Below are 25,964 nucleotides of genomic sequence, written 5' to 3' on the forward strand. Positions count from 1 at the left end.
TCATTAGGTACAGAATCCATTAACAATTCAAAGCTGGTTTACCTGTTAGTATCAACTGTAGAAGGGTTGATGATGCATTAATTATACCAAAATTACTTCCTTGAACACCAGTACCGGTCACTCCACCTTTAATTTAGACAATCATTAAATTAGTTTATACTGTATTTAATTTGTTAGATTGCAAGTAGCCAGTAATCGTATCAAGAAAATACAATTCTGAAGTGTACTTAGCTCTCTATATGTTCTTTTAGCAACAAAATATCCCTATACTTATGGCTATATTCAGTCCAGAGCTGAGTAAAAAAAAAAAGTTTAGAAGGAATCACCACGTCCAGTGTTTTTCTCAAGTTTTGAAATCTAGCTTTGAGTGATTTTTTGGGGAGAAAAAAAACAACAACCAACATGAAACACCATGGTATGTTGACCTTGCCTGGCTTTCAGACTCCCTCCTAGCTGCTCTCTTACTCCCCGTCCTCAACATGATAGGAGGACAAAAAAGGTGGAAAAGATTCAGATAAGGAGAGTTTAATATGTAAAGCAAAAATTGCACAAGCAAAGCAAAAAAAGGAATTTATTCACTATTTCCCATAGGTAGGCAAATATCCAGCCGCTTTGTGGAAAGCAAGTACTCAGGATGTCTAGCAGTTGCTTGACAACCACTAATGTCCTACCCCAGACTCTTCCTTAGCCCCAGGTTTTATTGCTGAGCCTTTGCGGGGAGGAGGGTTTGAGAGGCACAGCTCAGCATAGCCAAAACCCTGGTGTGTTATCAATGCTGTTTTAGACACTAATGCAAAGCACAGCACTGTGTGGGCTGCTATGAAGGAAGTTAATTCCATTGTATTCAGAAAAGATAGGAAAAAATTAGTATAGATTTTTACTGCTATAATAGATAACAGAGATCAATCCAGATTTTTATCTTAAATTTTGTGAGGATAAGAATGATTGCCTGCTTTTACAGGTGTTACTGTTAAAAATGAAATATATGCCTTTAGGCAAGTTCTTTATTTTATAGCAAAGGAAAAAAAACAAACCAAAACAAAACAAAATGGAGGTCTGGGCTCCTCAACGAAACCCTTTACACCCTTTTAGCTTCCTTATGCCATTACCTGAGAGGATTTCCAAGCCTGCAAAAAACAGCTCTGCAATGACCTCACGAATTTCAATTTCATCTGGAAGAGGTGGAACAGGGTGACACACACCCCTGCTACTATCAGACAGAGCTTCAAGGATGGCAAGGAACTGAGCTGCAACACCATCAAACATTTCTGTCAGCAGCTGTTCAGTTGTAGTGCGAGGCCATGACAACTAAGTAAGAAAAGGTGATGTAAGACTTGTAATATCTCAACTGAGTTACAATAGAGCAAGACTTCTTTCAAAACAGTTTGCCAGCAGAAAGTAAGTACACATTTAAAACAGAAAATAATATACTGTAAAACATATTGTTGTTACGAATTTCATTCTTCAAAGGCACAGCAAAGACTCATGCTGAGTGTGTCCAGCACTTAAGAAGTGCCTTAATTTCATAGCAACCAGATGCAGTGCTACATGGCATTTTACTTAGATAACAATTCAGTAGAAAATATGAGTGACAGTATTAAGGCCATGTCATGTAAAGCCACCTAGATCTCTCCTTATAATGACACAGGCTTGGCCACAAAGAGCTACATTCAACACACTTCACAGAAAATCAGAGAAATATTAGGATGCTCAGCACTGCAGTGCAAACAAAGCACTCTCATATTCCCCCACTTGCACATTTCAAACAGCATAATATAAAAATACAAAGCAAAACACAAAAATATATTTGCACTACTGACAGCTAAGAAATCAATGATCTATATGAGAAAATATTTTAAAATTTTATTTCAGTGTTCTGTTTACGTGGTTATCAAACCAGTAGCAGACATCAAGTAAGTCAGAGATACAACACTTGAAAATGTTGCTCATGATTCATCAACATTTCATTTTATTTGGTGCTTTCCTAAATAAAAACACTTTAGATCGGTTGCTAGGCACATTTAACTAAACAAAAATTTGGTAATTTCCTTCTTTCAACATCCCTTACTTTAGCTTCCAAATTAATACTTATAGGCAAGCTCAGATGTGTACCTGCTGAAAAAGACCGGTCTATTTACTATCTAACAGCATTTAGAGTATAAAAGCTAACAGGTTATTTTTGTTTTCAAATAACTTCTATATAAGTGAGCATCATTAATATCAATATAAATATATATTTATAGTTACATATAGTTACATAACTATCTGTCTTTTCCAAAGAAAGAAGAATTATTTCTGCTGGGAGTAAAATGAAACACAAAAGATAGTTAATATCATATACTGATGAAGCAGCTTATCCTGGAAACCATTTTGATGCACATGAAGGACAACAAAACTGTCAGAAGTAAGCAGCATGGATTCACGAAGGGGAAGTCATACTTGACCTTGCTTGATACACTTCCATCTTGAAATCACCTGCCTGGTAGACTTGGGGAAAACAATGAATGTTGTCTACCTACATTTCAGGAAGGCCTTTGACAGTGTCTCCATAGCCCTCAGCAAGTTTACAGATGACACAAAACTGGGAGGAGTGGCTGATATACCAGAGGATCATGCTGCCAACCAAAGAGACCTCAACAGCTTGATAGAAACCTCATGTCATTCAGTAAGGAGAAACACAAAGTCCTGCACCTGGGAAAGAACAAACCCATGCACCAGTACCTGCAGGAGTACCAGTACCCATCTGGAAAGCAGCTTGGCAGAAAAAGTCTTAGAAGTCCTGGGGGACACTAGGTTGAACATAAGCCAGAAACGTGCTTTTGTAGTAAGGAGGGCTGACAGCACCCTGGCCTGCATTAGGCAAAGTATGGCTAGCCAGTCAAAGGAGGGGATCCTTCCCCTCTACTGGTGAGGCTGCACCTCAACTACTGTGCCCAGTTCTGAGGCCCCCAGTACAGGAGAGACCTGGACATACTGAAGAGAGTCCAGCAAGAGGCCCTGAAGAAGTTTAAGGAACCAGAAAGAATCTATCCTATGAGGAAAGGCTGAAAGAGCTGGGACTGTCCAACCTGGAGAAGACAAAGCTCAGGGGGATTTCGTCAATGTATATAAATACCGGGAGGGAGTGCGTAAAGAAGACAGAGCCAAGCTCTTTTCAGTGGGGCCCAGTGGCAAGACCAGAGACAATGGGCACAAACTGAAATGTTTGAGGTTCCTTTTAAAGAGCAGGAAACATTTTTTCACTTTGAGGGTGACTGAGTACTGGCAGAGGTTACCCAGAAAGTTTGTGAAGTCTCCATCATTGGACATATTCAGAAGTCAACTGGATGCAATGCTGGACACCTGGCTCCACGTGGCCCTGCTTTAGCAGAGGGGGTGGACCAGATGACCTCCAGAGTTCCCTTCCAACACCAGCCATTCTGTGATGCTCATTTTCCTAGCAAAATAACTTCAAAACAAATTTTCAAGATTTTTCTAAATAAATCTTCATAATGATGTCTGCAGACTAGAAAATTTCAATGCAAACAATACTTTTTTTTTAAGTATTTTGTGTCATTGTATTCAATGTATCTTTCTCCCCACACTGCAGATTTTTATTTTATGAGCCCAATCTAGTAATCAGATGTATGCAAGCAGAATGCAATATATATCACATATGATCCAGGACAGGCTATGCACAGGTTGCAGGTTTTGTTTAAATACCTTCGTTAAAGACAGAATTACATGAATTTAATTACATTAATTAGAGAATTAATTTACTACTAAAAATATTTTTGTATAAACATTTTCTTTTCATGTTTAGAAAACAAACATTATATCGATGCTGAAGAACCTCGGAGTGAAAGCAAACAAGCTAAATTGACTAGCTTATTTCCATTTTTCAAGGTGATTTAAATACAAAACCAAGTTCTACTGCATACATACTAGAAGACAAGGAAGAGCTTGTCTAGCTCCTTGCTAGTCTATGCATAATGTGCTCTGCAACATGCTGGACTGAATTCTAAATATAGCTGTTCTACCTGTTATACTACATTGGACATGTTCTGTAATTAAAAAAGGAAATTGTTTTGAAAGTCAAAACATTAGGCAAAAATAAATGTCCTGTATATTTGCTCTTACTTAACACTTCCTAAACCTACAAAATATTCTGAGATAATTATTGAATCAGTGCTTTGAGATTTTACATCATTCAGGGAATCTTGTAAAACTGCAAAAGGCATGCAGAAACAAATACGAAAATTCAATGTTTCCTTCTTAAATAAGGTAATGAAAACTGTTGTAGCACATTTTAGAAGTAAAAGACTTCAGGGTAGGTATGAACAGTATAATTCCAAACAGTATAATTCTGAGATCCAGGGACATTTTTTTCCTTTTGAAGGGCTGGATAGTGTTGAAAAAGGCCCTGTAAGCATAGGCCAAGCCCCAGCACATTGCCATCATCTGTCCATCTCTGGTATGGCCAGAATGACAACACACCTCATTTAAGTGTTTTAGTAATTTTTCTGGATTTTGTACTTGTTCGGTGGTGAAATTCCAAAGCACTGGAGGGGCCCACTGACCTAGATACTTGCCCATACAATCCCCCACACACTGCCACTCATGGCTGTCCAGCCTCGGGGAAAATCTCTTGGTCCTCCTATATTGTCGTCTAACCCCAGACAAGACCCAAACCTGACTCTGCTTAACTCTTGAAATCAGACGAAATGGTCATGGGCAAAACACACTCTATGCATGCCAACATGGTAATCACCACAATCAGCAAACAGGTCTCAAGGGTATTTAAAGGCCATTCAAAAACTTCAAACCTCTCAAACGGTGCTGCAAACGGTCTGTGGGAGGGTAAGAGGATGGAGAAGGAGAAAAAAAGATGTGCAACTGCTAAACACTTCTATTATATACCTCCCAAGGTACAAAGGTGGTGACCACACTGGGAACATAAGCCACATCAGTTTCATGATCAATGATTCTACCGTATTACAAGTTACTACCATAAAGTACAATGAGACAAGAACCTTAGCCCAGGCTGCCCACTTGATAAACCCTAACACAGCAAATACCGACTGCAAGGCACGGTATGCTGAAACTGTGAGATCAAGAGAAACAACTTCGGAAATGGGGGGGGGGGGGGGGGGGGGGGAGAAGTTGAGGGGAGTGAGCAAGAGGGCTGCACTGCTCTGATTTACAGCCTGGGCTGAAACCACGACAGTTCTTGTTGGTGCCCAACGTGGGGCTCGAAGGGTTGAGATAACTGCAGAGATGACTGGAGTGTGTCTAATCGTATTTGTGATAAGCATTCATTGTTTCGGACTAATAGTCACTCGTCACAATGCTGATTTATTGGCTCTCAAAGTTGTTTCTCTTGATCTCAGAAGGATCAAGAACCCAAGACAAACTTCAATATAATTTTACTATTAACCATAAGCAGTTCAAGTAAGCAATCTCAGATGCTTCTGTTAAGTCATTCTAATACAGCCAGTTTTCTTTAAAAAGAACCCAACATAATATAGACTAATGGCAAAGAAACAATTATATAAAGTAGCATCAATATTGAACAATTATTTAAGACAGAAAATACATCATTCTTATTTAAAATTATTTGTCTTTTACTGTACCTAGTGCAGTACATGTTTTTACAAAGTATTTTATAAACAAATTAAAGAATTATGAACAGACACCCCCCCCCAGACTTAACCTATTCATTTGGCTCTGAATGTCTGAACCTTTTCTAGCATCAGATAAACTGTTGCAAAGATATCACTTTTTAGCTTCATTTCCTTTTGTATCTAAAAAATGCAAAGGATTCCTCAATTTTGCCATTGTATTATGAGGTATACATGCAATGGATCTGTATCTACATCATAAGAATTGAAGAATAATGGAAATCCTTTCAAAGGGAACCTTACAAAACTTGAGGAAGTAGTTCTACTGGGAGGAGTGCCAAGCTCTGCATGTGGGGAGGAATTCAACTGTACACGTTGGAAATCAACTTTCAGAGTAACAGCACTGCCAAAAAAAGACCTGGTTGTTAAACTTGAGACAGCAGTGTCTTGTCAAGAAGAACGCAAAGTGCAGAATAGGTTACACTAGGAGAAGTGTACAGCACACTGAGAAGTTATTTTCTTCCCTTACTTGGAACTCCTGAAGATCCACCTAGAGTACTATGTATGCTTTCAGGCTTCTCTGTGTAACAGGGATGCCAAGAAACAGGGTCCCATGGAGATCCATGGAGGTACCAAAATGATTAGGGGCATAAAATGTAAAAGAATTGGTTGAGGAATTAGCTGGCAAACAGAAGGCTCATGGGTGACCTAATAGCTATTCACAACTACTTGAAAAAGACTTGGTACAGAAGCCAAACTCTTCTGAGTAGAAAGAGATAGTATAACAGGGAGTAATGGCCACACTTCCAACTGGACTAGATGACTTCAGTTCACATGACTCTGAAAGCACTAGGAATGTCTTACAAATTGGGCAATGGGAAAAGTATGTTAATTGGGAGGGTAGGGCGGTACTGGAAAAGGTTATCTAGACTGATCAGGGAAGCTCCTTCATTCAAAGTTGTGAAGATTGTTTGATCCATCTTGGCAAAAGTCATGCTTCAAATCAGAAGCTGGACTAAATAACTTCCAGAAGTCCCATGCAACCAATATCTTTAGACCTATGATACTGCAACAGTAATTCTTCATAAAATATTGTTTGCAAAATAAAATAATTTACTACATAAAACGAAACTATCTATAGTTAATCATCATCAGCTAACAGCATTACACAGAATAATGCTTTTTATGACAAGATGGTGTCACAAAGAGATCACAATCTTTTGTTTGCACGGGTGCTAAGCATCCCAATCAGCAGGTAATGTTACTCCGTGGAAGAGTGTGGGTTTGGAAGCTTGCTGATTAGCACTTTCAGTCACTTCTCTCTGCCAGCTTCCTATAGAAAACTTCAGGAATTAAATTTATTTAAATCACATTTGCAAATAGTAGGAAAGAAGAACAACTTTCTGCCTATCACAAAGGGCACAACTGCTCAGACAGAAGCATCCCCTTTGGCACAATAAAATCAAAATGAGAACTTTCTGTTCCATCTTTACAGTCCTGAATCTAGGAAGGGTCTTGAATCCAAAATATTTATAAACCTATAACCAAAAATGGATCATACAATCTAATTAACATGCACAACCATTACAAGCCCACACAGTAGCATAATGGCATAAAGATAAACTCAACTTCTAAAGTCTGATATATTAAAGCTTGCATGCTGACCAAAAAAAGGGACAATGTACTCACAAAAAGCATTTTCTTTGCTTATTTATAATTCTTATCCCAATAGACTTTTTTTTTTTTCTTTTTTTTTATATGGGCTGTAAAGAATACAAGGAAAGAGTGAAATCTGAAGAAATTCATTACTTCCTTAAAGGTCTACTTCATATCCTGGATGCCTTTCTCTAATTCATAGTGACTTGCAGAAAAGTGGTCTTCAAAAGCAATCTCTCAAGACTTAAGGGACTTCCCAATGTAAGCACAAAAAACTTTAAAAACATGGTAACTTTTTTTTCAAAGTACCCCTTTATCTACATAATAATTTAGCAGAGCAGGATAAACTTAGGACTGCACACACTCGGTAAGAATTTGAACAAGATTTCTCTTATTTTTAGTGCTAAAATAGTTGCTAATTATGGTTGAAAAGCTAGGAAAAATCAGTATTTTCCAGAGTAGTAATTATTACATGTTCCCTCTTTTCTAGTTTGTTCTGAGTTTTAATAATAAATTAGGTTAAATGTGAAATTGAGAGTAAAACTTTCTCCTTGTAAATAGCATCATGTGTATTAAGCAAAATGATACCACATATTCATCACATGCAAATAGTAAACACAGAGATAATTATACAAAATGTTAGACTTACATTTTGTGTTTCTTTCAGGGTAACTCTTAACTTAGGTCGAAAGTCAGTTTTCTGCTTTCTTCTGGGTTCATATACTGCTCTCTTGAATATCATTACTGACATCTGACATAAAGGGAGAAGTAAGTAAATAACTGTGTTATGTGTTCTGTTCATATAGATTGTAACTACTCTACCTGTTCATAATGAATTGAAGAATGATACCTTTACAGTGGCCTCTCTAAAAATCTTGCTTCTCTCTGAATTTTCCAGCAAAGAACTGATAACTTCCAATTTCTTCAGTTCATCAATTTTAATGAGACCACGTCGAGCAAATATCTGTCCAAAGTGTTAGGGAAAAAAAACAAACAACTCTATTTTCATGTTCTGTATGCCGGTATTTAATTTTAGAATCATCTTATTATTGAATTCAGACAGCTGAAAATTGCTGCAGTGAAAGCCAGGTCATGAACAACTGAAAAAAAAAAAACCTTTGCAAAATACCTTTTGTATGTATGCATGAGGGCTGGCCACTACTTAATGCTAGAAATCTATGAGTATGATTATATTATAAAGTGCTGTTGCATTTAACTTTGAAATGATTACTCATGGCTTCACGAAGGGGAAATCCTGCCTGACCAATTTGGTGACCTTCTATGATGGGGCTACAGAACTGACGGACAGCGGTAAAGCAGTTGATGTCATCTACCTGGACTTGTGCAAAACGTTTGATGCTGTCCCATACAACATCCTTGTCTCTAAATTGGAAAGACATCAATTTGATAGGTAGACCACTCGGTGGATAAAGAACTGGCTGGATGGCCGCACACAAAGAGTTGTGGTCAATGGCTCAATGTCCGCCTGGATACCAGCAACGAGTGGTGTCCCTCAGGGATTGGTGTTGGGACCAGTCTTGTTCAACATCCTTGTCAGTGACATGGACAGTGGGATTGAGTGCGCCCTCAGCAAGTTTGCCAATGACACCAAGCTGTGTGGTTCTGTTAATACACTGGAGGGAAGGAATGCCATCCAGAGGGACCCTGACACGCTTGTGAGGTGGGCTGATGCCAAACTCATGAAGTTTAACCATGCCAAGTGCAAGGTCCTACACCTGGGTCGGAGCAATCCCAGGTACAGCTACAGGCTGGGCAGAGAAGAGATTCAGAGGAGCCCTGCAGAGAAGGATTTCGGGGTGCTGGTCGATGAGAAAATGAACATGAGCTGGCTTTAGTGTGCGCTTGCAGCCCAGAAAGCCAACCGTATCCTGGGCTGCATCAAAAGGATTGTGATCAGCAGGTCGAAGGAGGTGATCCTGCCCCTTTACTCTGCTCTTGTGAGACCTCACTGGAGTATTGCGTGCAGTTCTGGTGTCCTCAACATAAAAAGGACATGGATCTGTTGGAACAAGTCCAGAGAAGGGTCACGAGAATGATCAGGGGACTGGAGCACCTCCCATATGAAGATCGGCTGAGAAACTTGGGGCTGTTCAGCCTGGAGAAGAGAAGGCTGCATGGAGACCTCATAGCAGCCTTCCAGTATCTGAAGGGGGGACATAGGGATGCTGGGGATGAACTGTTCGTTAGGGACTGTGCTGACAGGACAAGGGGTAATGGGTTAAAACTTAAACAGGGAAAGTATAGACTGGATATAAGGAGGAAATTCTTTACTGTAAGGGTGGTGAGGCACTGGAATGGGTTGCCCAGGGAAGTTCCATCCCTGGCAGTGTTCAAGGCCAGGTTGGACAAAGCTTTGGGTGATATGGTTTAGTGTGAAGTATCCCTGCCCATGGCAGGGGAGTTGGAGCTTGATGACTTTAAGGTCCTTTCCAACCATAACTATTCTATGATTCTATGATTTACATGTGGAAACACGCCTTCACTGTACAGTTAAATTTCGGAACATGGGCAGAACTCTAAATTCATATTATATGATAATAAGCAGGAATATGCAAATAAATATTCATTTCCCATTTGATTGCATCTGAAATGCTACATATGGTAAATCAGGATACCTCTCCATGGATGCTGTCTTGACAATCAAAATAACACTGCGAAACTGCAGTATATAGGGTGGTTCTCCACGTCAGATAATGCACAGATAAGAGCGGAATGGATGATTCCATACATACACTGGCCCACAGTAAGTATTCCAGGACCTGTAATGAAGAAATCCAATTTCAAACTGAATGCATATTAACCTATATAAATACACTTCCTATTACTAAAGGACACATAAAAGACTTACCTCACCTGGTGGGACAAAATAAAAGAGGGAGAAAAAAAAAAATCACAGAAATTGTATTAATTTAAACATGTTTTGTTGACTACAAAGCATTACTCCTGCAATCCTCTTTAGTCCTAAATTAAGTCAACATACAGATTTTCTTTTTGTCCTAATTTAAAGAATCTGAAATACCTACAATCGATCCACCTGTTTCATGTATAGCAAAAGCCTGAATACATAAAAGAAGGTGCTAAATCACTTCTGATTTCCATGTAATACATTCAAAGACAAAAAAAAAAATAAATCTTTCCTGCTCAATTAAAGACTAATATAATAACAGATAAGAAAATATCATGAATTAAGGCCTAGTCACACTACGTTCAAGTTTTAGGAGAAGAAAGTACAGCTAAGACAAACAAAAATTAAACTCACAGGTAAAAAAAGAAAAAAAGAGGCGAGGGGAAGGGAAAGGTCATTTTTATCAAGTATTTACAACTAAAAATCTAGCCACCAGGTGTCAGTACATTTCCACATTTTAAGAAACAAAAGACCAATTCTTGGGACTTGATACAGAACACTGAAACATATCCCATCTCAGCAAGATATTATGCTGGACTCCATTCCACAGCTGAGAAAGGAACAGTCATGAAGGCATGGGGGCTTAGAAAGCAGCCATTTTGCAGCCGATGAAGTGCTACTATTGACAATGACAATGAAATAGAAAAAGAGTACAGTGTTATGCAAAGTACAGGTGCATTTTATTTTGCCATACCTTAGCAGACTGACCTATCATCATCAAATGTCTGCATATGGTGTAAATCTGAACAGTACCTGCAAAAGTAAATCAAAATTAATAAAACCTAGGTAAGTTCTATATTCCTACATGAAATTGTTCTGCTAACAAACTGACTTTTTTTTTAATATCTGAGTTGTTATTTCCAGAGGCTAAACAATAAGTAGTATAATTAAAGAATGAAATCTTAAACATGCACTCTATCATGTTTTTGTTAAGTAACAGATAGAGAGAAAAGCCCTATTTTTATATCCAAATGCCAGGCTCTTGTTAAAAAAAGAAATTACCTCTCTTCACAGACCCTAACTTACATGATTCTTTTAAGTCTGTCATGGCACTGTCCTGGCAGACAACACCATCATTATGTGATATTAAGTATGATAAGTGAAATGCAGAAAATTGATTGTGAATACTTCTCAAGAACATCAAAGTGACTTACAAATAAAATCCTGTCAGAAAAATATTTAATTTAGGCTATGTCACAAAATTCCTTTTCATAAATCAGCCCCAGAAATATAAAAGACATTGGAGTTCAAGGTGGGGGGTAATGGGGGAATCTCTCAGAAAGAGATGCTGGTGGCAGCAAGAGGCACAATAATGTCAACTGTCATTATCCCAATATAACAATAACTGTTATTATCCCAATAAGCAAGAATGAAGCAAGCATTAGGAAGATTCCTTTTTATCAGTCAAATGCGTAATGAGTCACTAAATCTATTGCCAGAAACTACAGAAAAATATTCAGGAACTGGGGAAAATCTGAGTTATTGCCTACTTCTAATTAGATTAGATTATTGGCTAGGCTTGGTACAGAGACCTGTCCCACACACAGGTAGTGGGACTTAGGAATGGCAGGAGAGTATGTTTTGATTTTAATTCTTCTCCCATAGAAACAGACAAACAAAAGCCACACCTCAGAAGTAGGGACTGAGGGCAACAGCATTCTCAGCAAAACAGTAGGATAAGAACTTTGACCAATTATAGCTTGGAGAAAGTCGAGTTTCCAACATTAAATCTAAAACACATCATCTCCCCAACTTATATTGCAGCAATTGACCATAGCACAACAAATCAATAACAGCAGATTTTGACTAAATAACATTGCCTTTCAAAGCAGTATCAGAAAAATATTAAAAAAAAAAAAAATCTTTGTGTATCTACTTCCTGGAAGCTCAATTTTTCCTCTTTATTTTTTTATCTAATTCAAGCATTTAAAAGTAGCACACTAAAATCATTTACAGAGATTCAAATTCTTGTATGTCATGGCGTATTTTTAAAAAGTTTTATTATTAACTCTAGCCTTAAAGATCATTTAAAAAACACGAAGATGCAAAGTCAGGCAATCATTTTCTACTTTTAGATCTGAAATCCTCTTTTCAACACAAAACAAACTCATTAACACAAACATTTTATTGATAACAAAATCCTGAGAGTTTGGGGTTATTTTTACTCAAGGTTCATTCAGAAAATGCCCTCATTATGCTCTTAGATTTCATTTTATTACTACATTCTAACCACAGCAATGGTGAAAAACCTGTTACTTTTTCAACAGATCTCCTGAAAAAGGCATACGATATGAAAACTTCCATATAAAAATCATTTATTTAAAAAAAAATAAAATTGCCAAAATCCCCACTGTGATCGAAGAGTATCCAGAGATTTATTCACGACCTTTAGGTTGACCTTAAAGAATAGTTTCCCTCCACAAATTTGCTTAGCAAAGGAATGTAAATGGAAAGCCTGTGATACCATTGTAGATTAGCCAACACAAATTTTCCTGAGGTAGAGCCACTTGCATAATGAGTCGTATTGAGGACAAGACATTGAAGCAAGTCTTCAGGGACTCTTGATTCTGGAGATTTCTGTCACTGCTGCAAACCATCTGATAAACGCAAACATTTCTCTCTTGCAAAGCATGGAACTAAAATACATGGAAACATACACAACAATTATCTACATAGTTCAAATACATGCATGTATCAGTTTCACATCAGCAAAGTACAACAAATTGGTGAATACAAAAAGATCAAGTATACAGGAAAACAAACAAACAAAAACAACAACAAAAAAAACAGCTTGACATTGAAAGGAGCACTGAAATATGGAGAAAGTGCTAAAGCTTTATGATTGCTGTACCATTAGCCTGAGTCAGTTTCCACTGTGCCACAGGATGCAAATAAACCTAGTGCACTAGGGCTGTTGAAAGGGCCGTAGGCAGAAACTATGAGTGAGGCATTAAACTGATATTCAAAGAATCTGACTTTAATTCTTAGCTTCTCTATAGATGCCTGCTGTAAACTAAGGCAAGTCTTAACTTCTCTGCACTTCTCCATCTATATCACAGATACCTTATTTCTCAGTCTCATCCATTTCTTTTCTCTTCTACAGATGCATTCTTCCTTCTTTTCCTTGTAATACCTAACATAAGGTGATCTCAGCCTTGCCTGGAGTGCAGTATCATGTCAGCAAACCAATATGTGATAAAAAGATCTAAGTGGGACACAGCCGGTCAGTACCTATCAACATCTCAGAAAACTACTAACCTGATAAATTTGAATTTTTATTATTTTTTTTTTCAGTAAATTCACTGAAACTGGAAATTTCAAGTCTTTGAACAACTTTGATTTCCTCCTTTGATTTTTGTAGTCACAGAAACCTGCCTTTAAATGTAATCATTTGGCATATTATCATTATCAACTTCCAGTTGCAGAGATTATTGTCAAACTAGATTCCATATCAAAAAACCTAGGGATATCTCAGTGTCTCAAGGCCAAGTGATAGAACAGGCATTTTAGTATAGAAAACATCTGGCACTAGGACTGATTCAAGGTCTAGGTAGGCAAACAGAAAATAGAAACCATCTCTGGAACTTCAAATTCAGTTATTAAATGTATTTATATATTTATACAAATTTATATTAAAATATTTATTAAACATACCAAAAAAAATGGTTTAACATAGTCTTTGATCATATTCTCTCTAGAAAGCTGAACTATGAAAAACAAAAAATAATATAAAATTATCTCTTCTAACATGACATCTGCTTCTATCTTTTAAGCAAACTTCTGTTTTCTATTCACTAAACACCTGTTTAGAGTCTAACTCTGACTAGAGGAATATTAATTTGATTAGCTCAATACAGAGGAGATCCCTACAGTGTTTTTTTTGTTGTTGTTTTTGATCACAGAATAATTTACATTAGCTTCTTTTGAAATAATCACCTCATACTGAAAATACAGCTTCTCAGCAAAGAATTGCTTAAGGTAAAATCTAACATACAGACTATACCTATAGGAACACTTTCCTCCATGGATAACAAATGATAAATTGCAAGCCCGTACCTTGATAGACAATTAACACAAAAGAATGCCAACATACTCTTGAGGTTACTCGGCTTCACAGAGCTTAGAGCACTGCCAAAACTATTATTGAATAGTTCTGCCTCTTTGTTCATAGTGAGCAAATAAGCTGCTACTAACACAATGACACTATTTACTATGTCATGAGCTTTTTCTACATGCCATATTTTTGCACATTTATGGTCCAAATTGCAGTACAATGTTTTAATTCTCTTGTACTCTGCCCTGTCTTGGATCACACCATAAAGAAATCTCTGCAGTTGCAGGACACCTATCAAAATTTTGCCCATATCCTGATTCTAAGAGTGGTTAACAGCAACTGTTTCAGAGCAAAAACTGCTGTAAACAGTTACAGAACAACACGGTTAGAAAGAGTTGGCTTTTTAACATTAAGTTGACAGTAGTTGGCTTATGCCACAAAAGCATAAGCACTTAAATCCCCCTAAAAAAATGCCCCAACTTTGGATGTTCATACCATACATATGGCTGTTAAATATCAATACAATCCATATCAACAAACTACTGAAGATTAGTTAATCTTAATTAGTATAGAGTACATCTGTGGAAGATAAAATAGGCTACTTATTTTGTATCTATGAATGTCTTAGACCAAACCCCAACCCCCCCCAAACAAGCAAACAACCTACCGTAAGAGCTGCTTTTCTGTCTCTGAAACCATGTGGAAAGAAGGTGGATTTAAATTGATGCACATCATCTGTCATATCATCAAGGTTTACAGAAATGAACTGTTGAAGATATCTGCCATAGCACTGTAGAAGTGCCAACTTATATTCCTGAAGAATAAAAAATGTTCTTTTTATAGCTTGTATAATACGTTTCTATTTCTATGAAACATGTTATTTTTTATTATCTTTATATTAAAAACTATCAATGTGAAAGGGCAGGAGGAAGTAAAACACTGAAGTTTCATACAAACATTCCACCATGTAATTTTGAATGTGAACACTCACCATATGAAAGGCTGAAGTACTTTAAAGAAGAGCTTGTGGTTTGAGAGTTTCTGTTTATTTTAACCATAAAGATGACATATCATAGAACAATTGTAAAGTATAATCCTGGGCTAATGTAATAAACTCAAAGGGTTCCTGGAATGTCCTGCAGCTTTGCAACAGTAATGATAGTAATACTATACTTCTGAGAAAAGTTCTTCATAATGTAGAGCTTTATAAATAATATGTACTTCTCTTTGCCCTGTTTCTCTGATGTCAAAGCCTTTTTTTTTTTTAAAGCAAAGAGGAAGAGAAAAGGAAGAAAACAATGAACTAAAAAAGAACGAAACAAGTGACAACCTGAATTTACATATGGCCAAGAAGTCAGCATTAATAGACCAGAAATTGTCACTGGGTCTTTAAGAACTGCTAACAAACAGGATGTTGAGCTTTATGTCTCATTCGAAACAGAGCTCTGCAACAGCATATTGAGCCACTCTTTAACATCATGCTGAGACTATGGTTCAGCTCTGACTCAGATGTGGAAGTGCCATTTCCTGAATCACCTTCACCACTTCCTGCAGCAAAGATTATCTGGAGGCTTCTCTACCAACTTCACTAATTCTAGTGCACACACACACCAGTTGTGATAAATTCTGGGGGGAAAGTAACTAATTTGTATTCATAAATATGTTCCTTTCATATTTAATCACAGAAAATTTGAAAGTATTTCCTTGAATTCACTTTTTTCAATATAAATTCCTACTACCATGGTAACACTTATCCCAAATTTTTAATCATCTGAGGAGCCTAACTCAGATGGCCCTATTGTCCTCTTTGCTGTGTGAAAGCAGCAACCATATACAGAAACTTTTACTTTCCACGGACAGCTATGGACAGCCAGTCACTTGTGTAACCTAATACTATGATTCAGGCTGTTATAACTCTTAGAATCCAAAGTCATGGATCAGAATACTACTAAGCTAGTTACTGGTTTGTTAGGAAAAAAAAAAAAAAAAGGTAATTTCTCTCCCAAGCAGTTCAAAATATACATATACAATCAGAGATAACAAGCAGATACAGGCAGAGAAGGAGGAATAAACAATGAGTCAGTAACGATCAGTATGGTGACTAATGGGCTAACTAATTTCCAGATAGATGACATAATGAATTTAGGTGTGTCCTAAAAGACACATAGCAGATGTATAATAGGAAGGAATCTAAAGTGAGAAGGCATTAAAAAATAAGAGGACAGAAAGTTAAGTTGGTACTTACCCACTGACTACGCATATTCAATAATTCATTTTTAAAGACTAGGCATCATTAAGTATCATATAACAAAGACGGATTAAAATTTAAAATAATCACCAGTAGGTTTTCCACACCAAGGTATTTACAGAATAGCATCTACCCCAGCTAACACAGAACTTGGTGTTACAACCCATCCGTCTTTCTAGCAATACATTAGCTAACGTCCTTCTCATGGTTGTTTTTCTCCTGGGGAAAAAATTGATGGAATGAAAACTAGGTTTGTAAAGTTAAAGCAATGCTCTTAAACATGGGAGTTCCAAAGAGAGCTCATTTCAAAGTTTTAGGCTGGCCATCAAAACAATTTTTTCAATTATATTGAAAACTTTACTGTAGAAAACCACCATACACTAGAGGATTGATGTTGCAAGCATTAGTCTTTACTCAGCATTCTAGATTGTTTTTAGGCAATCTATGGTGAGGTCACTAAGCACCTTTAATGTAAGTGCCAAATTACACCCAAGCTGTGCTATGCAAACCAGTGAAAAATACAGAGAGCAGTTTGATAGGTTTGAAATAGCCTTACTGAGTATGCTGTGAGAGCAGCAGTTCCCAGGCCCTGAAAGTTTTATGTCATATTCCAAGCAGTTCCTATGGCCCAGAAGGTATGAAAACTTGAGGAAAACATCATGACATGAAGAAAACATGAATGGAAATGCCTAGGTAATGAAGGGTCTATTAACAAATACAGTTATTCAAGCCTCCTTAAGAATCTCTGTTAGTACTCCTAAACCTACACCATGAGCCTAAGCCTTCAGTTACAATGTTGTGGACTTTTCCATATGCATTCTTCAACCTAACAGTGAGCATTAAGTGCTGCTGAAATTCAGCTTGCTGATCTTTATGCATAAGGCAGGACACTTTTGCAGAATGCTTTAGGGCGGATGCAGTGAAGGAAGTATAAGACTCTGTACCATCTGCTTGACACTCATACTTTTGCCATAGTCTGTGGAAAAACTCACCTAGTAGCCACACAAATACACTTTCCATACATAGCATGAATAGTACAAATAGCATTTGTCCTTTCTGTATTCCATACATGAAGGACATAAAAGTGGAAGAACAGTTTCACGGGATGTGTTCCTGCAAAAGGTGGTCCTTCAAACTATCTTGATATATTTCCACTTATACCCTCTTCCTTTCTAGGGAAAAGAGGGAATCTAATAGTGCCACATGCTGCACAGAATGAAAAAGGGTGAAAACGGGTGACAACTGGCATTTAACTGCTTTCCTAATGCAAAAGTCAACAGACTGTTCTTAAAAAATATTTTAACTTTAAACACAATGTTAATTATCTGTTTTTCTTTCCAGGGGAGGAGGCATGGGCATGTTAAAATTCAGTATTTCCATTCTGAAAAAAACATCAACTTGGTCTAGCCTATTAATTTTTATTATGATTATGTTCAAAAACTAAGCAGAAGTTACAGAAACCTTTCCAAAAGCATGGAAGAATTCTATTGATTATAGACCTTCAGAATCTTTTGTGCTATAAATATAATTTTTCTATTACAATCAACTTTTTATAAAACTAATATCAAAAATCTGTGTCTGAAATAGGCCTGAAAGACTAAAGGACATAGCTAAAATGTATACTTGACTACATCAGAACACAGACGGACTAAATAGCCAGAGTTTTAAGCTAGGAAATTATTATTGACCAAATAAGTATCTTCCAATATTTTTGTGGCAAAAAGTAGAAAAATCCACTGATGTATCATTTCAAACACAAAATCACGTTAAGCAGATAGCATCTATTTAGGAGCTGTCCCTTACTCTACTTTATGCTAATTCTCTGCAAACTTTAAGTGTATTTTCTCAAGCAATTTCTCAAGTACTGCACCTTCATAATAAATTAGCCTATAATTCTGTAATGCTTCAACATTTCTGTTTCATAACTGTATCACTTAGGACCACACACCCTTCTTCAATCTTAATAGGAATGACTTGCAACTAGCTTTCAACTGTACATCCTTGACCTGTTCCTGAGTGTTGCTTGGTAATTACCCTTGAAAGCCCCAGATTTTACAACATGATCTTCTGACACAAATATCACCAAGGTAGTAAGTGGCACACCTTTGAGAGCTTACTTCCCAGTAGACACAAAGGACAATTTTTATGTATGAATATAACACAAACCCAGCCTTACTAAGCAAGACCAATAGTTACTAGCCCAGTATCCCATCTCCAACAGTAGCCAGTAACAGATAACTAAGTAAGAGTATAAAAATAGTTATTATGTAGTGAAACACACCCCAAATACTCTCAAAGTCTTCAATAGCCTAGCTCCTGAATCTTTTTCAGTTGTGATTTACCTTTTGGGGGGAGACAAGAACAGCACAGAGAATTCAAGGTACAGGAGCATCATTGATATATGAGCTGTGTGATGTGTAATTGCAGTCTGGGTTTGGTTCTCGGTTCCTCTCCTGACAACTCTTTGCATTCAAATCATGTTTGGTTAACTGAACACTGAGTTGACATTTCAGCAGAACAAACCACCACTGCTCTATCATCATCAATTTGTAGTTAAGCAGCATCTGAAGGCACAGACAGATACTGTACTCTGCCAAACAAATATTAAAGACGGATTCTGGGGTGTTTAAAAAGGCTATGGGTGCATAGAAAATACAGATATAAAAAAAAAATATTTAAAAATCAGGGCAATTTTACATCAATAAGAAAGAGATCCAAACCACCAACTCTCACTGGAATTATTTTGTAAAAGCTTTTGCTACTTTCTAAATAGTTTCCAGTAAAATACGATTAAAAATTAAAGTAGCTTAGAAATATAATAAAACAAAGACTGTGACTGAGCCATTTCTGTTTTCATATTACTTACTTTGATCTGAGCAAGGGAATCACCAACTTTCAGAAGTTTTTCATTGTAATACCATTCTGGCAATCGAGGCTTATATTTGATCCAAATATTAAACAAAGTATTTGCTCTAAAAAAGATACAGGAGAAAAGGTTTCAGATTAAACTGGTAGAAGACCTGTCTTAACAAGTAAACAAATCAGGAAAACTTCAAGTTGCGAAAACTCCTTTCTTCCAAATCTGTTTGAACCTCTACATATTTCAAAACAAGTGATCATTAAAACTGGATTTAACAGGCAGCCAAGGACATTTCTGGGTTTCATTTCTGTCACCAGTTCCTATCACACATTTAAAATGGGATGAATTTTCTCCTGTGTAAATTCTTATTAAAATGTCTTAGTATTAATCCCCTTTCACTGTTCAAACATGGTGACAAGTGAAAAGTCTGTCCCACCTTCCAGCCAGTATTTGAGTGGCTCTGCTTGAAGAAGCAATTTGACGTTTTGAAGAAACTCAGTGAAATGCAGCTCACAATGATTATTGCCTGGAAACTACAAATGTTAAGAGGAGGAACAAGGATGACAAAAATAACAATGCGTGTTAGGTAACAGCAAACTTGGGAACAGGTAGCCATGGAATAAGCCGTAGATCTATATAGAGCTATGGTGTACAGAGCTATAGGGCTCATGGTTATAGACCTATACCATGAAACACAAAAGAAGAAAGTCATTAGAAAGCCTCTAGCATGAACTGCATTTGGCATGAAACGCTGAGAAATTTTAAATCATGTAGGATAGGATTCAGAGAGAAAAAAATGATACATTTGTTACATAGATTTAAAGGTGACAGTTGGAATGTTCTTCTGTTGCCTCTGCCTGTTATTCCAGCCACAGTAGTCCTAAAGGATGACTTTGTGTGACAAGTTACTTGTTTGGCTGAACCAGTAAGCCTCCCATAAACAGTAACTGGCTGTAAGCAGTCTGCCTCCTCTATAGAGGAACATGGCAATATTATAGTCCTTATTGACTTTGGCTGTTGGTCTGGTGCTCTTAATGTACACCTTTTCCACCCTAGACTTCTTTCAGAAATCTATATTCAAACTGAACAAACAATAATAGATCAGGAAGACTGACAAGCAGAACTGGAGTTTTCAGAAAAGAATCCTTTTACTGAATTATTAGTAGCATTGGGAGTGTTCACAGTGCCAGGCGTCTCTTACATTTATTCTCTTAACAAGTCACTTGTAGAGAAACCTCAGCAAAGAGTGCATTGTGAAACCACAACAGCTAAATTATTCATAGGTAGCAGTTTATAAGGAAGGAAAACAACTGAAGAGAGATGAATTAATGTTTGAAAATAACATTCTAGCTGAGTTCTCACATGTAAACCTTATGCTTATTAATGTGAGGTATCTGGAACTTCTCAATCTTTTAAGACAGTGATGGTAGACTAGAATGCAAGACACTTTCTTAAACTGTTTTCTAACATTCAGGAACTTGGTGTCTATTTTCACAGTCTTCCAGACAGCTCTTCATTTTAGCTTATAAGAAGACTCACAATAAAGAAAAGCACAATAAGTAATGTGATTTTTTGCATACAGAAATCTGCGAGCCACCTTCACATATCAAGATGAAACAAATGGCTGTATAAGAAACCTGCCAAAAGGATCTTTACACCAAAGAACTGCAACAATCATAAACCTTTCTTTTCTAGAAGTATCATCTCAGCACTACTCTCAGTTCTTGAAAGTAAGCAGCAAAAAAATAAGTAGGACATTCTAGAGGTGTATCCTAAAGGAAAAATGCAGTAACAGCACAAAGTAGGCCAAAAGAAACAATCTGAATAAAACATTTTTAGGCACTATGCTTTCAAAGGAAACCATAGCCCAGTCTGATGAAGAGCACCTTCCCAAATGGGCAATGAGTCCCTCCTAGACCATCCATAAGCAATTAACAGCCTGGGTGGCCACTGACTCTAGTTAGTAGGGAGAAATCTGCAAAGAGGTTCCAAAGTGAAGGAATCTGTCAGGCATCTGAGCAGTGCTCCCTTGGACTTGGAAGAAACTTCCAGAGTGCAAGAGGATTGATGGATACTATGGGGCAGGGAGGAGGGAGAAAGAAGAAAACAAAAAAATTGTAATTAATGAGGTTGTAAGGCTGTAAAGTAACTATGGTAAGAACGACTGTGGAAAGCTCTTGAAGGAGAGACTAATAAACTTCTTTAAGACTGATCAGCTTGCAAGTCTCCAGTAAAGGTCATTTTCATTTTGTTTTGAATGTTCATATTAACACTTGAGATTCTTAGATGTAAAAAACAAGTAACAAACCTGTAATAAACTACTTTAGTGAAATAGTGACAAATCTGACTAGACTTTCAACTTCAATGCAAAGGATAAGGTAAACTATCAAGTGATTCCATCCTCTTTCACACAGACAGAGGAGAGTAAGGTAATTCCCAAACAGCTCACCAGCCTTTCCTTTAAACAGGCTGTAGGACACCAGCATAACAAGTTAAATAAGTGAATTCTTAAAAAATACTGGGTTGCTGGATCTCAGAGGTTAAATTTCTTTATTTCCAACCACTCTATGAATATTTTTTCCCCCTAAGGTGAACCCATAATAGTGTGCACAGGATAAGGACCACATGGCTACACTTACGGATCAAAAGTCTTTACTACAGGTAGTAAAGGATTCTCTGATACTGATCAAAAGAAGTCTTACTAAATAAGTGTGGCTAAACCACACAACATGAGACAAAATCACTAGTTCAACGTAATCCTTTGATGGTCTGATTGCAAAAAAAAAGAAAATAGGGTAAAACAACTTCTTGTTTACTTGAGGGAAAAAATACTTTTGATTGCTACTTCTTCTGATTGAAAATATTCATGATTACAGTACAGGGCAGGTCCTCCGTAATTTTTCTTACATTGGAACACTGTAAGTGCCTAAATTATGGCCTTACTGTTGACTTATCAACACCAAAGGCTGACAGCACTGAAGGAATACAGCTGACAATTTTCTTTTTCTAAACTGAACATACTTGCCATGTGGAAGCTGGTGTTCTTGCTCTTTGAATAACAAGAACACTTTGATCTCAACCCATACCAGGAAAAGTAGCTTGACAAATGACACAGCAAGAGGCCTTTAGAGCATTTAGGAAAGCATCTGTAAGAGCCATTACCTTCAGAAATTCATAGGAACAACTAGACTAAGGCTGGTTCTGCAAGCAGCACGCACCCCAGTTTGAGTTATCAAACAATGAGAGGCAAGGGAGAAACAACCCTGAAATTTCACAATCACAAATAAATACTCATGACTTTCCTAGCTGCCTGAACACATGCTAGTAATCAGAACTCCAGTCTTCTTCTACCTCCATACTGCCCTATACAAATGAAGAATGCCAGAGGATGCGGAGCTACTGGGAGCTTTATGTTATGCAATGTTCTCAATGCCCTATAATTTTGGTATGGGTCATCATTACCAGTGACTTCTAGGATCAAGATCCAGATAGTATTAGTCCTCATCTTCATGATGAACACTGCAGAATTCCTTGGATGAGAAATTGCTCTCATGCCAACCGAGTTATGTGTGCACATGGGTCACATCTTCAAAATACTGGTTTGAGTAAGGCAGAGACTATTCAGGCCAAAACACTCCAGACGGCATAGTAAAGAAAAGCTTTGAGACTGTGATCACAAAAACTGGTAACTTAGGCATGACACTGCAAACAGATCAGATGTAGAATGCCCAACTCCCAGCGATGAGGTACAATGAACGTGTAGAAGACAGAATGGATGTGTTCATTATCAGCAATTTTGGTGGCATCTGAAGCAGCCGAGTAGTGTTCCTTCTTTTAAGGGGACTAGAGAGGATAACTTTCAAAGTAAGAATACAGATCAGCTAAAGCAAAATGAGGTCTGAAGCTACAGAAAGGCTTAAAAATAGCAAAGCACTGAAGCTGCTGAAGCAACATAAAAAGCCATACTGAGATTCAAACCACTAGAGGTAAAAGCCTAGACCTGATAATGAACATACCACATAAACAAATTAGAAATCCAGGCTGCTTAGATAAGGAAAGATATCCAGTGCAGGCAAAAGCTTGGCTGCAGAATCTGAGTTCCTCCTGAAATGTCTGCAGCTCCTTCAGAGAAGTGTCACTTGTGAACTACATCTAGGAAAGCTCTGAATGAAACAGGTAAAGTTAGAAGCTGTGTCCAAGTGAGCTAACCATGCTGTAACCTATCTCCAGTGCTGGTTTTGAATGAAATGTTGATAACCTTGAAAACTTTTTTTTTTAAAGACCTGTAAATTTAGAACACTGCTCAGATAATAAAATAGAAAATCAACCACTTACCTTAGAACAAACATTTGAACCCTTACCTCTTAATATACCTAAATGCAGTAGGGAGAGCTACATGAGAAATGCACAATCTATAAAAGACATATGCATGCACTATCAATCATATACCAATGCCAGTTGCTCTATCTTAACTGCATTACAAAATCTAGATTTATGCATACCCAGTTATATGCATATATGTGAGCAAACAAATATGCACAATTATACTTGCCATATGCTCTGCCTGCATCAATGTGTATAAAAATATACCAACGTAGACATAGACATATGCACAAAAAGAGCTGTGTGGTGTTATCCTCACATAGCCCTACTGGAAGGGAGTGCATCTTTTAAAGGCATGTATGTGACCACAAGTTTTCACCCTCACACGCAGTAGCACATGTTGGTGGGCTGCCAGTTGCTCCAGCACTGAGGAGGGATTTTCCTCCTGGAAAGCTCAGGCAGCTCCAACACAGCCAACAGTGGTACTGCCAGCTTCCACATCACCTTGTGCTTTTCCCCTAAAGCATTAGCTTCTAGGAAGTGCTGAAAAAGGAGGTGTTCAGATGTTGGGGCGGGGGGGGGGGGGGGTGTAAAAAAAAATAAAATAAATAGATAAATAAATAAATAAATAAATAAATAAATAAATAAATAAATAATATATATATAAACAAAGGAAACGGATTGCCTGTGTTTTGGTACACTGCTGGAGAAGCTGATGCAGGTGATGAAGCTCTCCTCAGGCCAGAGGAAGCGAGACGGAAAGGACTATGTGGGATGCGGCTTGAGGAGAGAGCTGGGAAGGAGGAAAAGGGCAGGAGGTCCCCGCTGCGATGCCCGGCGGGAGGGGAAGACCTGCGGGAGCCGGCGCGGAGGGACCCCATGGGGGGCCGCAGGGTAGGGGCTGAAGGCGGAGAGCGGTCGAAGAAGGGGTGTTTGAGGCAAGGGCAGGTGGGACCGGCGTGTGGCTCCCGGAGAGGGGAGCGACGAGGGGGCGGAGGCGCAGCCCCTACCCGTGGCGGTGCAGGTTGTGCTGCTGCGGCTTGGCCTCGCCCGCGCCTCCCAGCCGCCGGAGGAAGCCCAGGACATCCCGCAGCTCGGCCTCGAATCTGTCCACCACGGGGTTGCCCGGCGCCACGGCCCCGAAGAAAGAGGCTGGTGGGGGCTGCGCCATGCTCCCATCCGGCCGCGTCAGGAACGCGCAGTGTCGCCAAGCAACGGCCTGGGGCAACGGCGGGCCCGAGAGGCGGCGGCGGCCGTGGAGGCCCCTGGGGCCCTGAGAGCTCTCCGCTGAAACCCCGTTCAGGGAGGGGCGGCGGAGGGATGCAGTCTGACTTCATCCCTGGGGAGGGCATCTTCGGCTCGGGGGTCGGGTGTAGCCGCCGGCGGGCTAGTGAAGGGGCTCGCACAGCTAGAGGGGTACAAGCCGCCAGTCCTCGCACCTCTCTCCTGCAGGTTTTCCCTGAGCCTTCACTCTCCAAGGCAGGTGAGGAATCTTCAGGGCACCGTCCACCACCAGCTAGCACAGATGCTAGCACAAGGCGTTGCGGTATCGAGCTTGCAGTACAAAGGCTGCTGGGGACAGCTTGGACAAGCCCAGAGGTCCCCTGAGGGACAGTTCTTCAATAACCTGTTCATCATGAATGTCGTTTTGAACTTACTGACTGCATCACTGCGTGACTACAGATAAAAGAATAAAGTGTGTTAACCCTCTAAATGTTCTATCTATTGTACCACTATGAGGGTGGTGAGACACTGGAACAGGTTATTCAGAGAAGCTGTGGATGCCCCACCTCTGGCAGTGTTCAAGGCCAGGTTGGATGGGGCTTTGAGCAACCTGCTCTAGTGGAAGGTGTCCCTGCTCATGTCAGGGGGCTGGAACTGGATGAGCTTTAAGGTCCCTTCTGACCCAAACCATTCTATGATTCTGCAATTCTATTAAAAAACAATGCGGCAATCTAGGAAACAGCCAGGCTGTATTTATCAGTGTTATAGGAAGTGGCCACAGCAACCTATTTGTTTTCAAGTTCTTTATATACATTAATATAAAGGGGTTTGGGCCGGATGTGAAGGAAACTAGATAGGTTGGCATGTTCATTGTCATGATGAGCAAAAGGAACAGCTTAATTGAAAACATGAAAGTGAAAGCTTGGAGATGCAGTGAGTGAGCAATGTATACTGGCACCCAGGGCCAGTTGGAAGCAGTTCCTTGACACTGAATGGAAAATGATCCACAGGGAGGAGTAAAGTGAAGAAGTACCTGAAAAGTGCATCCATGTAATTCACAGATGATAGTAAAG

The 25,964-nt window shown here is 38.5% G+C and overlaps 1 protein-coding gene across 2 annotated transcripts in view; it reads right to left on the reverse strand.

The window, feature by feature from the left end:
- Positions 1-24,935, reverse strand: part of CFAP54 (cilia and flagella associated protein 54) — a 118,354-nt gene extending 93,419 nt beyond the window's left edge. For both annotated transcript variants that reach the window (XM_061351233.1, XM_061351232.1), the window contains exons 1-10: positions 24,678-24,935; positions 19,351-19,456; positions 14,904-15,050; positions 12,647-12,818; positions 10,877-10,935; positions 9,893-10,036; positions 8,107-8,220; positions 7,906-8,007; positions 1,110-1,308; positions 43-126 (exon numbers count right to left, since the gene is read on the reverse strand). In XM_061351233.1, coding sequence (XP_061207217.1) covers positions 43-126; positions 1,110-1,308; positions 7,906-8,007; positions 8,107-8,220; positions 9,893-10,036; positions 10,877-10,935; positions 12,647-12,818; positions 14,904-15,050; positions 19,351-19,456; positions 24,678-24,838 — 1,288 coding nt within the window. In that variant the 5' untranslated portion in view covers positions 24,839-24,935. The remainder of the gene's footprint in view (positions 1-42; positions 127-1,109; positions 1,309-7,905; positions 8,008-8,106; positions 8,221-9,892; positions 10,037-10,876; positions 10,936-12,646; positions 12,819-14,903; positions 15,051-19,350; positions 19,457-24,677) is intronic.
- Between the last annotated feature and the right edge of the window lie 1,029 nt (positions 24,936-25,964).

The sequence above is a fragment of the Neopsephotus bourkii genome, unplaced genomic scaffold (assembly GCF_033783945.1).
Source record: "Neopsephotus bourkii isolate Nb327-2 ecotype Australia unplaced genomic scaffold, CSIRO-AGI_Nbou_v1 NB_567, whole genome shotgun sequence".
Taxonomy (NCBI): domain Eukaryota; kingdom Metazoa; phylum Chordata; class Aves; order Psittaciformes; family Psittacidae; genus Neopsephotus; species Neopsephotus bourkii.